Source organism: Raphanus sativus, chromosome 2 (genome assembly GCF_000801105.2).
Source record: "Raphanus sativus cultivar WK10039 chromosome 2, ASM80110v3, whole genome shotgun sequence".
Classification (NCBI taxonomy): Eukaryota; Viridiplantae; Streptophyta; class Magnoliopsida; order Brassicales; family Brassicaceae; genus Raphanus; species Raphanus sativus.
In genome coordinates, this window is record NC_079512.1 from 3607412 (window position 1) to 3619680 (window position 12269).

The 12269-nt window shown below is 33.5% G+C and overlaps 1 protein-coding gene across 1 annotated transcript; it reads left to right on the forward strand.

Moving 5' to 3' along the window:
* Positions 1-1524: 1524 nt before the first annotated feature.
* Positions 1525-8410, forward strand: LOC108824954 (tyrosine-sulfated glycopeptide receptor 1-like). Its single transcript, XM_018598315.2, has 2 exons — positions 1525-1643; positions 4928-8410. The coding sequence occupies exons 1-2, from the start codon at positions 1525-1527 to the stop codon at positions 8373-8375; spliced, it is 3567 nt and encodes a 1188-aa protein (XP_018453817.2). The 3' UTR covers positions 8376-8410.
* Positions 8411-12269: the final 3859 nt, after the last annotated feature.

Genomic DNA, 12269 nt, shown 5'->3' on the forward strand with positions numbered 1-12269 from the left:
ATATTTCTAATAATTTAGTTGCTTAGTATCATATGCAAAGAGGTTTATAGTTCTGCATCATTTAATTGCTTATCTATATTATATATGAAACGGTTGTATATCATATATAATCCAGTTTAATTTAGTTATATGATTGGAATAAGTATATATAATATGAGTATATAACCAAATATATTTATTTAAAATCATCAGTCAAATAATATACTAAAATCGGTTTGAGGTTTCATACAAATCTAAAAGTTACAGTCATGTAACTGAATTTCAAAAAATATTTTTGTAGTAAATTATAGGTATTAGTCATTATTATTAATTAGATTGTATTTTTAGAGAGTTCTCAGGTTGATGTAATCTTGAAAGCAGAATCTTTATCAGAACATTTTGAATATGATCACATATTAAAAACATTTTGAATATGATCACATATTAAAAACATTTTGAATATGATCACATATTAAAAACATTTTGAATGGCTTTAGTTTAAGTACAATTAGTATTAGTTTTTTTTTCTGGTCAACAAAACTTTTATAGATGCTTACTCTTCAACAAAAGAGTAGAAGTTCAATACACAAATGATAACCAAGCCAAAACGGCAAACTAAACTGTTAATACAAAGTTCAACCGGAAGATGCATAAACAACATATAGTTACATTACACAAACACAACAATAAGCGTAGAGGTGTCTTCTTAACTCGATGCCAACATTTGAGGAGAGTGAAATGATGCCATTGAAAATCAGGAACACATTCAATGCTCTGAAACCACATACACCAAGTGCATAATATCCGCTAGGTCATACCAATAGACCTTTAGAGCACCATCTTCTTTTAGTAAGGCAAGGATAACGAGTCTCAAAAGGAACGAGCCGTTAAGTATGGAGACTTCAAGAGCATAAACAACCAAAACCAAGGCCAATGACATGTTGAAAACATGATAGCCAACAATGCAAAACAAATTGCCATTGCAACCAACAGAGGCTAACATACGCAACAACTGATGATTCTAATAATCCAAACAACCATAACAGACCAACAAACTTGAGAGGTTTGGGAAGATAGTTTAAATAGCCAGAATCAAACCTTGTAGTAGTAGAAGAATTGGAATAGAACCCGGGACTGAATCTGCATAAATCTTTTCCTCCAAATTCTATTTGAAGTATTGAGATTCCGCTATCACCGCCAGTGAAACTGAAACGGTCATCAAACTGATACCTAATGCAGTTAGCAGCAGGGTGCATACTGAGTAAATCGCAAATTTCAGCCTTTTCCGTTTACGGTGATGCAGCTAATGAGACCTTTTGGGAAACCAGCTAAGTGAAAGGAATGCATCATATTAAAGGAAGAAACAGCTCCCTGAAGAAGCAGACCGTTAAAAAAGGAGTTGGCATTGGTCATACCAGCATGTGCTGCATTATCAGAACCTTGTTCGATTCGCATTGAGCTAGGTTACTCTATACCAAAAACAGCGTTTCTTCGAATGGGACAAGTTGAGTGAGACTGAAACCACATGTTAGTTATACTCTCAACATGGAAGCTATGTTTACACTTTGGAAGCAGCCTCGCTTTGTCTCCTTTGACAAGATCAGACAAGTAAATAGCACATTCGAAACCAACTTTGCAGTTATCTTGTCTGAAAACGGCAACCGGTAATGAACGGAGCTCAAAAGGGGTAAGACCAGTGTTGGGTATAGTTTCTTACCATGGAACGAAGATGAAACGACGTCGCTGGCGCTGTCCCTGTAGGCGAGTGGGTACAGATGGAGCTACATATGATTATTTCAATGGCCATAGTTATAGACGCCAAGTGAACAAAAAGAAGATGACAAAAAGGAGCAATTAAATCGTATATTAATTGTATTGATCTCATTACAATTTAAAATCATTTGTACATATTTTTTGGTGTTATTTTTTCGTTTTATTTAAAATTTGGCTTCACTATCCAAATGTTAGTTTGTTTTTGCTCATAAAACTAAAATGAGAGAAAAAGTTGAGAAATAGCCTAAAATACAAATTAGTTCCAAACCTAACACTAAATTTTAAATTCGAAAAAGTACTCCTAACTCTTAGGATATATTTTTAAAAATAAAAGCAGGCTGAATGATTATATGAGTTTTTGGAAGACACAAATAGAAACAAAGTCATCTACAAACTACAGCCATTAAAGGCCATAATATAAGAGACACAAACATATTATATATGCATTTATACTCTTTATATTGTTAAAAGCCTAGTTGTTAGATTTTGTTCCTTTTCATGATCCGGTCCAACTCAAACATATACTATGCTTACGTCTTTTAGACCATCGATACACAAGATAAGCTATACAACAAATTTGTATGTGTACACATAGTCATATATGAATGGAAACAACTAATATTATTTTGTATAAAGTCAAACGTTTTCTCTCCCTTGGTTTATGAAAACTCACGAGGAGAGCATAGATTTCGGGTCGTTGAAAATATTTATAACATAATGCTATTCATACATGTCATACAAAACAAAAGAGTTTATCTTATTACCATTTGACTGTATTTTCTGTCGATTAATTTAAAACTTTCAAGAATTAATTCATTAAAATATATGCAAATGGTATTACACTTGTTTCAAAAAATGTGAATAGTTCAACAAGAAATCTGAAAATGGTGACGTTATATCATATTCTAATACTAAATAGCTGCATCTAGAGCTGGAAATTATATAAAAAAGCTGTGCATACTTTTCGAAACGACAAGAAATGTATTATATTAGTGGAATTGAACAAACTTAACCGGAACATGTTATATCTTTAGTTGAATTGTATGCAGAAAAATGGAATATCCTGATCCAAGTCACGAATTGTACTGTTTTTATTTACGTACCAATTAATAAAATGAGAAATAATTGAAATTGTAAACTAAGAAAAAAAAAGAATTTGTCAGACGAACATAACTTTTTTTTGTTTCTTTTCAAGAGAGATAAACAGATAAGCCGGTTGGAAGAAAATAGTACAGATAAGTTGATGTGCTGTGTTCTGAAATGGATACAGTTTCTAACTAAGAAAGTAACCAAAAACATGTTATCAATAAAATAAAAATACAGTAGCTATTCCTCATTCCATTGTGAGCTGAGAAAACGACAAGCTTGGTTTAACTGGATTTGAGTCACATTTATATATAACAAATAGCTCGGATTGAGGATAAACTATTAGAGATTCTCTGAATTCGATTTAACCTCTAATATATCAGTGGGAAAACAATAAGGGAGATGAATAATGCCTTTTATTATTATTTTTACGTGATATGATCCGCTTGTACCGAAAGGTTAATGATGCAATGTTATCGTGTTGTAGCCTTGTAGGTTGTTTAACAGTTTACTAATCTGAGCCTCAGGATTTTATTTATTTGAGATGATCGATAGAGATAAATAAAGCAAACAAAAAAAGGAGCTCCAATTCCAATGCGAAATCTTTATGTAAATAAATTCTTATAGAATTCTTTCAAAAATATTTCATGTAAATATGTTACATAAAAATTGACACATCATTTCTTATTTTTACCAAACCCTAACGAAAGTATTAAGCGTGTTAATAACTAATTGTAGCTTTAGACCAAAAAAAAAACTAATTGTAGCTTCTTTTGTTTAGACTCCAAAAGCATATTTTCACTCTAATCACACAATCATAAGTTTGGGTATAATAGTTACTATTAAATTCCAAAAACGCTTATATATGTGTTTCTATATGTCTTATTGTTAGAATTAATCTCAATAGCAACATCATGAACTTTTTTCTTCCAATTTAGTCTTTAAACTTACTGCTGTACTGTTTGTTTTCACTTCAGTTTCAAACTATATATATAGAATATAGTAAACTTAAAAGTTGAGACACTTGATAAATTAAATACCATATTTTTTACGTTAATTTGTCAGCAATCATATACGTCATCTGCCCGTTAGTAAACTAAGAAAAGAAAACAAGATATGAACAGCATCAAGCATTTTATAATTAATCCCAAAAAATTAAAAGTCAAACAAAATAAATACTAATATTCATTTTTACCAAAAGGAAAATATAGTTATTTTTATGACCACTATCTAATATTAATTGTGCCTTCATCTGGCATATAATAAAAATATACGCAATAAGCAATCAAACTAAGAAAATACGAAAGGATGATTATAAAAGAAATTAAAATACAAACATTGAGGGGTATTTACAAAACACTGCTTCCACTACTATGCCGCCCCAAAAGGTAAACGCCTCTCATTCTTTTATGCTGAACATAAAAGTAAAAATAATCATCAGACAGACTATTCCTAAAACCATCCTTTTATTATTCCCCTTATAATTTTTCATAACAATAATGTTGGTGCCCATCATGACTATAATAAGATCATCACAACTAATTTTTTACGATCAACATCATAGCACGCACGCATGGGCCTCTATCTCCAAGCACGAAATGACCCTCTCTCAAATAAATCCGAGAAGATCAATAGCTAAAACGCATATAGACAAAACAATGTTTTCAAACCATGAATAAATGACAAAACATAACCACACAAATAACTATATTAAATTAAGGTGTTCATAGGGATGACTTTGATAATTAACATATAGTTATTGTCTAAATTGGAAATTTCGTATCTATGTGAACCATGTCTAACGGCTGAATCTTTATTACAAAAAATGTGAAATCATACAATCAGAATTTAATAGTTACATTACATATGTATTATAATAGGGTTGTACTTGATCTTTTATTAGATAATAAAATTTAGGAGCTTTATTACAAGAGGAATAATAATTCAAAAAAAAAAAAATTAGCGCAAAAAAATCCAAATCCAACCCCACAACCACAAGGCCACAATCAGTCAAGCACAATCGGGGTCAAAAAAAATAAAATGATAAAACAATAGAAGAGCATGAAAAGTAAACTTTCGGTGTGACAAGAAATTTTCATCGGTTTGGTCTGACTATTCCCCTGGTCAACGAGGATATTGAGAGCCATTTTACAAGCTTCGGACACAACAAACCCAGATTGGATAATGATGTCTTTTGCTTCTTTTCCCTCTCTTTCCTCTCACCATACTTCTTCTCTACGCTTACTCAATCTTTCTCAGCTTCTTCTTCTCTTGTTCTCCCCATGATTGACGAGAAGATGAGATCAAAATCCACTGGTCTCCTTGTGATTCTTATCTATGTTCTTTCCCTCCCTGTCTTCTTTCTTACAGTTTCAGAAGCTGTCTGCAACCTCCAAGACCGAGACTCTCTCCTCTCGTTCTCCACCAACGTATCATCTCCACTTTCTCCTCTGCATTGGAACACGTCCACTGATTGTTGCTCCTGGGAAGGAATCTCATGCGATGATTCTCCCCAAAACCGAGTCACAGCGATTCTTTTGCCCTCTAGAGGACTCTCCGGAACTCTCCCCTCCTCTGTTTTGAACCTCCCTCGTCTCTCTCAACTCAACCTTTCTTACAACCATCTCTCTGGTCCTCTCCCACAAGGCTTCTTCTCTGTTCTTGACCAGCTCACGGTTCTTGACCTCAGTTACAACAGTTTTAACGGTAAATCACCGTTTGAACAATCATCATCTCCCAATGGAACCACCAACCAAAACTTCCAAATCAAGACCGTTGATCTCTCCAGCAATCTTTTTCAAGGAGACATCCTCCTAGGCGGTTCTGTTTTTCTTCAAGGTGCTTTGAGGTTAACCAGTTTCAATGTCAGCAACAACAGCTTCACCGGTCCACTCCCTTCCTTCATCTGCACATCCTCGCCGCAGCTAACAACACTGGATCTCTCTTACAACAAATTCACAGGCAATATCTCTCAAGGACTAGGCAGATGCTCCAGGCTCCGTGTTCTTCGAGCAGGCTTCAACAATCTCTCCGGCGAAATCCCAAAAGAAATCTACAATCTTTCTGACCTCGAGGAGCTTCTTCTACCAGCCAACCAACTCTCCGGAAACATCAACGATGAGATCACTCGTCTCACGAAACTGAGACTGCTTGACCTTTATTTCAACCAACTTCAAGGAGAGATACCAAAGAACATAGGTGACCTTTTCAATCTGCGCAGGCTCCAGCTACATATCAACAACCTCACAGGCGCCGTCCCTGTCTCTCTAGCCAATTGCACAAAGCTTGAGAAGCTGAACCTACGCGTTAACGGGCTGGGAGGAACCTTATCAAACGTAGACTTCTCTCGCTTTCAGAGCCTCAGCATTCTTGACCTCGGAAACAACAGCTTCACCGGAGACTTCCCTTCGACAGTATACTCCTGCAAGAACATAACCGCGATGAGGTTTGCGGGAAACAAGTTAACAGGACAGATATCTCCAAAAGTACTGGAACTGGAGTCATTGTCTTTCTTCACATTTTCGCAAAATCAAATGACCAACATCACAGGTGCACTCAGCATTCTACAACACTGCAGAAACCTAACTACTCTCATCATAGCAAGGAACTTTTACGACGAAACCATACCAAGCAACGAGGACTTTCTCGGGCCAGACCCGTTTCCAAAGCTCCAAATCTTCGGTACTGGTGGATCTAGATTGAAAGGAGAGGTACCCGCTTGGCTGATCAAGCTCAAGAGTGTAGAGCTAATGGACCTTTCGCAGAACCGACTCACTGGATCGATTCCTGGTTGGTTAGGAACACTTCCAAACCTTTTCTACTTGGATCTTTCTCTTAACCTTCTCACAGGAGAGCTTCCAAAGGAACTGTTTCAGCTGAGTGCGCTCATGTCCCAAAAGGTATACGATGCAACAGAGAGGAGCTACCTAGAGCTGCCTGTTTTCGTCAGCCCTAACAACATCACCTCTAATCAGCAGTACAATCAGATCTCAAGCCTCCCACCTGCTATATACGTCAATGGGAATAATCTCAACGGGACTATACCGGTGGAGATTGGACAGCTAAAGGTTCTCCTTGTCCTCGAGCTTCAAGGTAATAACTTCACTGGGACCATCCCTGATGAATTGTCGAACCTCACTAACTTAGAGCGGCTGGACCTGTCCAGCAACAGTTTATCCGGTGGGATCCCTTGGTCGCTCACAGGACTCCATTTCATGTCTTACTTCAACGTTGCTAACAACACTCTCAGTGGGGAGATACCCACAGGAGCTCAGTTTGATACTTTCCCAAAAGCGTATTTCGAAGGAAACCCATTGCTGTGCGGCGGTGTACTGCTAACCTCCTGCAGGTCCCCAAGTACTCAGACTTCTTCTACGAAGAAGACGAGTAAAGAGAAGGTTAACACTATACTTATTGTGGGGCTTGTGATTGGGGTCTTTTTTGGGGTCAGTTTGGTTCTGGTGATACTTGCTCTTTGGGTGATGAACAAGGGGAAGGTGAATCCAGGAGACTCCGAGCACGCCGTGCTGGAGATAAGTTCCAGTCCCTCTTACTCCGAAGTTCCTTCAAATTCGGAGAAAGACATAAGCCTCGTTCTGCTGTTTGGAAACAGCAGATACGATGTAAAAGATTTGACAATATTCGAGCTCTTGAAAGCTACCAACAACTTCAGCCAAGCTAATATCATCGGATGCGGCGGGTTTGGTCTTGTCTACAAGGCTACATTGGACAATGGGACCAACCTGGCCGTCAAGAAACTCACAGGAGACTATGGTTTGATGGAGAAAGAGTTCAAAGCAGAGGTGGAAGTCCTCTCCAGGGCCAAACATGAGAACCTGGTCGATCTACAAGGCTACTGCGTCCACGACAGTGCTCGGATACTTATCTATTCCTTCATGGAGAATGGGAGCCTAGACTATTGGCTGCACGAGAACCCCCAGGGTCCAGCTCGGTTGGATTGGTCGAAAAGACTCCACATCATGAGAGGAGCGAGCTCTGGACTAGCGTACATGCACCAGGTGTGCGAGCCGCACATAGTACACCGAGACATCAAGTCCAGCAACATCCTTTTAGACGGGAGTTTCAAGGCCTACCTAGGAGACTTCGGGTTATCGAGACTGATCCTTCCGTACCGGACACACGTCACAACTGAGCTTGTGGGCACGTTGGGGTACATCCCACCGGAGTATGGACAAGCGTGGGTCGCTACTTTGAGAGGTGACGTGTACAGTTTCGGTGTGGTGATGCTGGAGGTTTTGACGGGGAAAAGACCGATGGAGGTTTTCAAACCGAAGGTGTCGAGAGAGATAGTGGCGTGGGTGCATCAGATGAGGAAGGATGGGACACTAGAGGAGGTGTTTGATCCGTTGCTGAGAGAGACTGGGGATGAAAGAGAGATGGTACGTGTGCTTGACATAGCGTGCATGTGTGTGAACCAGAACCCTATGAGGAGACCGAACATCCAACAGGTTGTGGACTGGCTTAACGATGTGAACAGGAACCAAAGTAACAGAGAAGAAGAAGAAGAGAGAACATAACTGTGTGCCTTTTTTATACTTTCATCACATGCTCTGCATTAAGTAACTATACACTTTAATTTTTATTTTATTTTTTTTTCTTGTCAAGTGCAAATGTTAAACCATGTAAATTAAGTTTTGATGATGTAAAGAACATGAGAAAGTTTGCAGCTTGTTGTTTACAAAACGATTTCTTTTTATATAAGCGGCATTTAATCGAATAGTTGGTGTGCATAGTTACCAAAGAGATATAAAAACAGGGGAAGGCAGAAAGAAAAGACTAAAGAGTAGTATGAGGCGCGAGACAGAGGAAGTAAAAGAATGGTAAGAGTATGAGACATACCTAAACAAACATCAATGGAGAAGAAACAGAGACAGAGGTTCGCTGTTAATTTGGACTTTAAAGATAACTTGTGTGTTAAGGAGCTAAAACGTTATCGTTTTATGTGTTATTTGGAAAAGATGCTGCAACTGAACTAACCACTCCTTGTAAAGTAATTCGTTAATTTGATATATGAAAGAACATTTTTAAAAAAAAAAATTGACAAAAGAAAGAAAAATAGTATTTAAATTTGAGGCCATAACTTTCTTATTTTTCAATAAAGTGTCACCTTTTGTGATTTTTAACAATTGCAGCAAAGAAGACCAAAAAGTTACATTTGTGAAATTTTCTTATTGGTAAAGTACATCTTTGTTATCACAGGTGAAGTAGAAAGCAGGGAGAAACTATAAATTGTGTTGGTTTCGGTTCGAACCCACTAAGCATATGTTATGGGCCAGACCATTTCCATCAGCAGCCCACCACGAGAATAATGTATGTGCATGTAGCATATTCGTGATGTGATTAGGTTTAAATTTTCCACCTGCAACGACAGCAACACAAGAGCAACTACATTAGAGGCTAAGAAGAAAGCATATGAAGAAAAGAGACAACAACACTATAGATAAAATAGCCTAGACCTAAGTCTATCTGTATCTATCCTAGCTAGTTGGTGTATTCTCTAGCTTTAAGTTTGTAATTCTTGTGTAATCTAAACACTAAATTTAAACATCACATACTAAACATCACGTAACGAGACGTAACTCGTTAAGTTGTTTGTGTCTTTTAACTTCAATTTTAGTCTAAGTCTAAAGATTACTTGAACTCTAAGCGATCCTAGATCAATAATCTCTACAAATTGGATAACAAAAAAATCTAATCTGGTTTGGAAAATGATTAACAAGAAACTCTCTTTCTACTGTCTGTCTTCATGATCTTATTAAATATGGCCAGCCAAAGAAAATGTCAACCAAGTCGCGGAACATTTGAATGAGATGATTTCTCCACTAAACTCTTTTTCTAATTAACTTGTGAAGCAAATAAGCAGGTACGGTAGCCAAAACCTAGAGAAAAGGTTCACAAGAGACTGTAGATGTGTTGGATTGAAGGTCAACCAAAAAAAAAAATTTACAAGAAAGTGTCTGGGTATTTTTGGATTGATCGTTATTTTCGGATCGGTCCCGGATCCTTCACATGATCTGATCAGTGTATCTTGAACCCGAACGTGTCAAGTAACAAAGAAAAAGACAGTAAAAACTCTCTTCTGTGAATATACATAAGGACAGATCGATGAAGATTATGCAATTTATGTATCTACCAATAACGCAATTTAGCCCAATTTTTTTTTTTTTGAAAAGAATTTAGCCTAAATTTCTTATTTTATTTCTATCAGTTAGTTGAATTTTAAATATTAGAATATTTAAATAATTGTTGTTTCTTCACAAGACTCGACTTTATTGTGGGACTAGATATGAGCCCGTTGCGTTGCAACGGTTTTGTTTGATGTTTTAATTTAATAGAAAACATAAAATAATAATCATTTTATTATAGTTTTAAGAATGATTTGCATATGTTGTGTAAGATTTATTTTTTTATAACTAAAAATAATTTCCATACATAAGTTCAGGTCAAAAATTTTATTTTATAATAATGGTAAATAGATGAATTGTTATCAACTTTCTACTTAGATTAGAAAAACATTATACCTAAATTTTTGAATTGAACCCAACCCAAAATAAGAAATTGAATGAAAAAATATGAAAAATTGAAAGTCGAATAATGTCAATCAAGTAAATGATAACATTATACATTTTCTTATGTACTAATCTAATGTTTTATTAAATAATTTTTAAAATTTTTATTTTGCTAGATTTTTTTTTAAAAAGGAAAATGTTCTATTTTATAAATATCCTTTTTATTTACCATAAAAAATAATATTAAATACTTATTTACATTTTTGATTAGGATTTTAGAAATATAAAATTACTGTTATATAACCTTATACATTATCTTCTCTTTAGAATTTTAGAAATAAATAAACTGCTATAAAATAATTATTTCTAGTTACTAATAAATAATTTCAAAATTACTCTATTTAAAATTTCTATCAGTACTAATTTTACACTTTTTTAAAAATTAATAATTTTTAGTATCATGTTCATCATCAAATTCTCTATTAAATTTTTTATCAAATAAGTTTTTACAGTTCTCTTTTGGTTATGACTTAAAAATATGATACAAATCTCTTTTGTTTAAGATTTTATTTTAAGAAAAAAAAGAAAACAACTATCAAATATTCTTTTACAGTGTTTTAGGGTTTTAGAAAAAGAAATTAATATTACATAATAATTTACAATTATATTTTTTTCTAGGATTTAGAAAAACAAAATTACTATGAAATAATTATTTCAAGTTAATATTAACTATTTTGCCATTTTAAAAAATTTCCATTTTAAAAATTTGTTTTTTAAATCTCACTAATATTTTTACATTTTTAAAGTAATGACATATTTTTATTGATACATTCACAATCTAATTTTTTAATCGACACATGTTACAATGATATCGAGTTAAATATTTGAAGTTATTTTTGGTTTATAAATTTTAACACAGAATTATTAGAAATTAAAGTTAGTTAGTTATAAGAAAATAAAATTAATTTTACATTTTTATTTTATTTAGAATTTAAAAAAAGGAAAATTTATTAGTTTATAATTAGTTTTTCTTTAAGATTTTTATACATAAAATTGGTTTATAAAAAATATGTTTAGTTAAATATATATTTGTATTATATGTACAAACACATATTCATCATATTGACACATACTCATGTACAACAACACATAATTAAAAATTTATGTTAGCATCATAACATGTAACAACGATGATTAAAAAATTGAGTTGTATAAAGAAATTTAAAGAAAATACACATGTAACATATTTCACATAAATACTATTGTATTTTGTAAAAATAATTTGTGGAAATTAAACCTAAATATAGATGTGAAATATTCGTAGCTTTTTTTGTCATAATTGTTTAACATACAATTATATATTAAAAAGGAAAGTTAGTTAATTATAAGAAATTAATAAGAGTACTTTTACAATTTTCTTTAGTTTAGACTTTAAAAAGGAATATTATTTATTTAATAGTTAGTTTTATTAAATCAATTATATAAAACAAATTAAAAATAATTATTTTCAAATAGCTTTTTACAATTATTATATATTTTTGGCTTAAAAAAATTACGATCAATTTTTTCAAAATATGTGATTGTAAGAAAAAAAAATAATAGCAATTTTTATAAAATCCTAAAAATAACCATAAAAGACTATTTTGTAATGAATTTTATTTCTAAACCTCTTTTAATCATATAGAAAGGAGAAATGTATCGTTTTTTACACATGTCACAATTTTTTTCGAAAAATATTAACAAAGAAATAATTACTTTAAAATAGATTTTTACAATTATTTTCTTGTTTAGAATTTTTTTAAAAATGAAAATTACTATCAAATATATTTAAAATAGATAATTTAAAATACTAAAAATGGTAATTTTGTAACTTTTTTTTTAAATACGAAATCCTAAAATATA

Excerpts from the sequence above, each read along its gene's own strand:
- LOC108824954 (XM_018598315.2), top strand. The coding sequence starts at position 1,525 with ATGGAAGCTATGTTTACACTTTGGAAGCAGCCTCGCTTTGTCTCCTTT. Across the intron at positions 1,644-4,927 it reads TTGTCTGAAAACGGCAACCG|AAATTTTCATCGGTTTGGTC; the intron begins GTAATGAACGGA and ends CGGTGTGACAAG.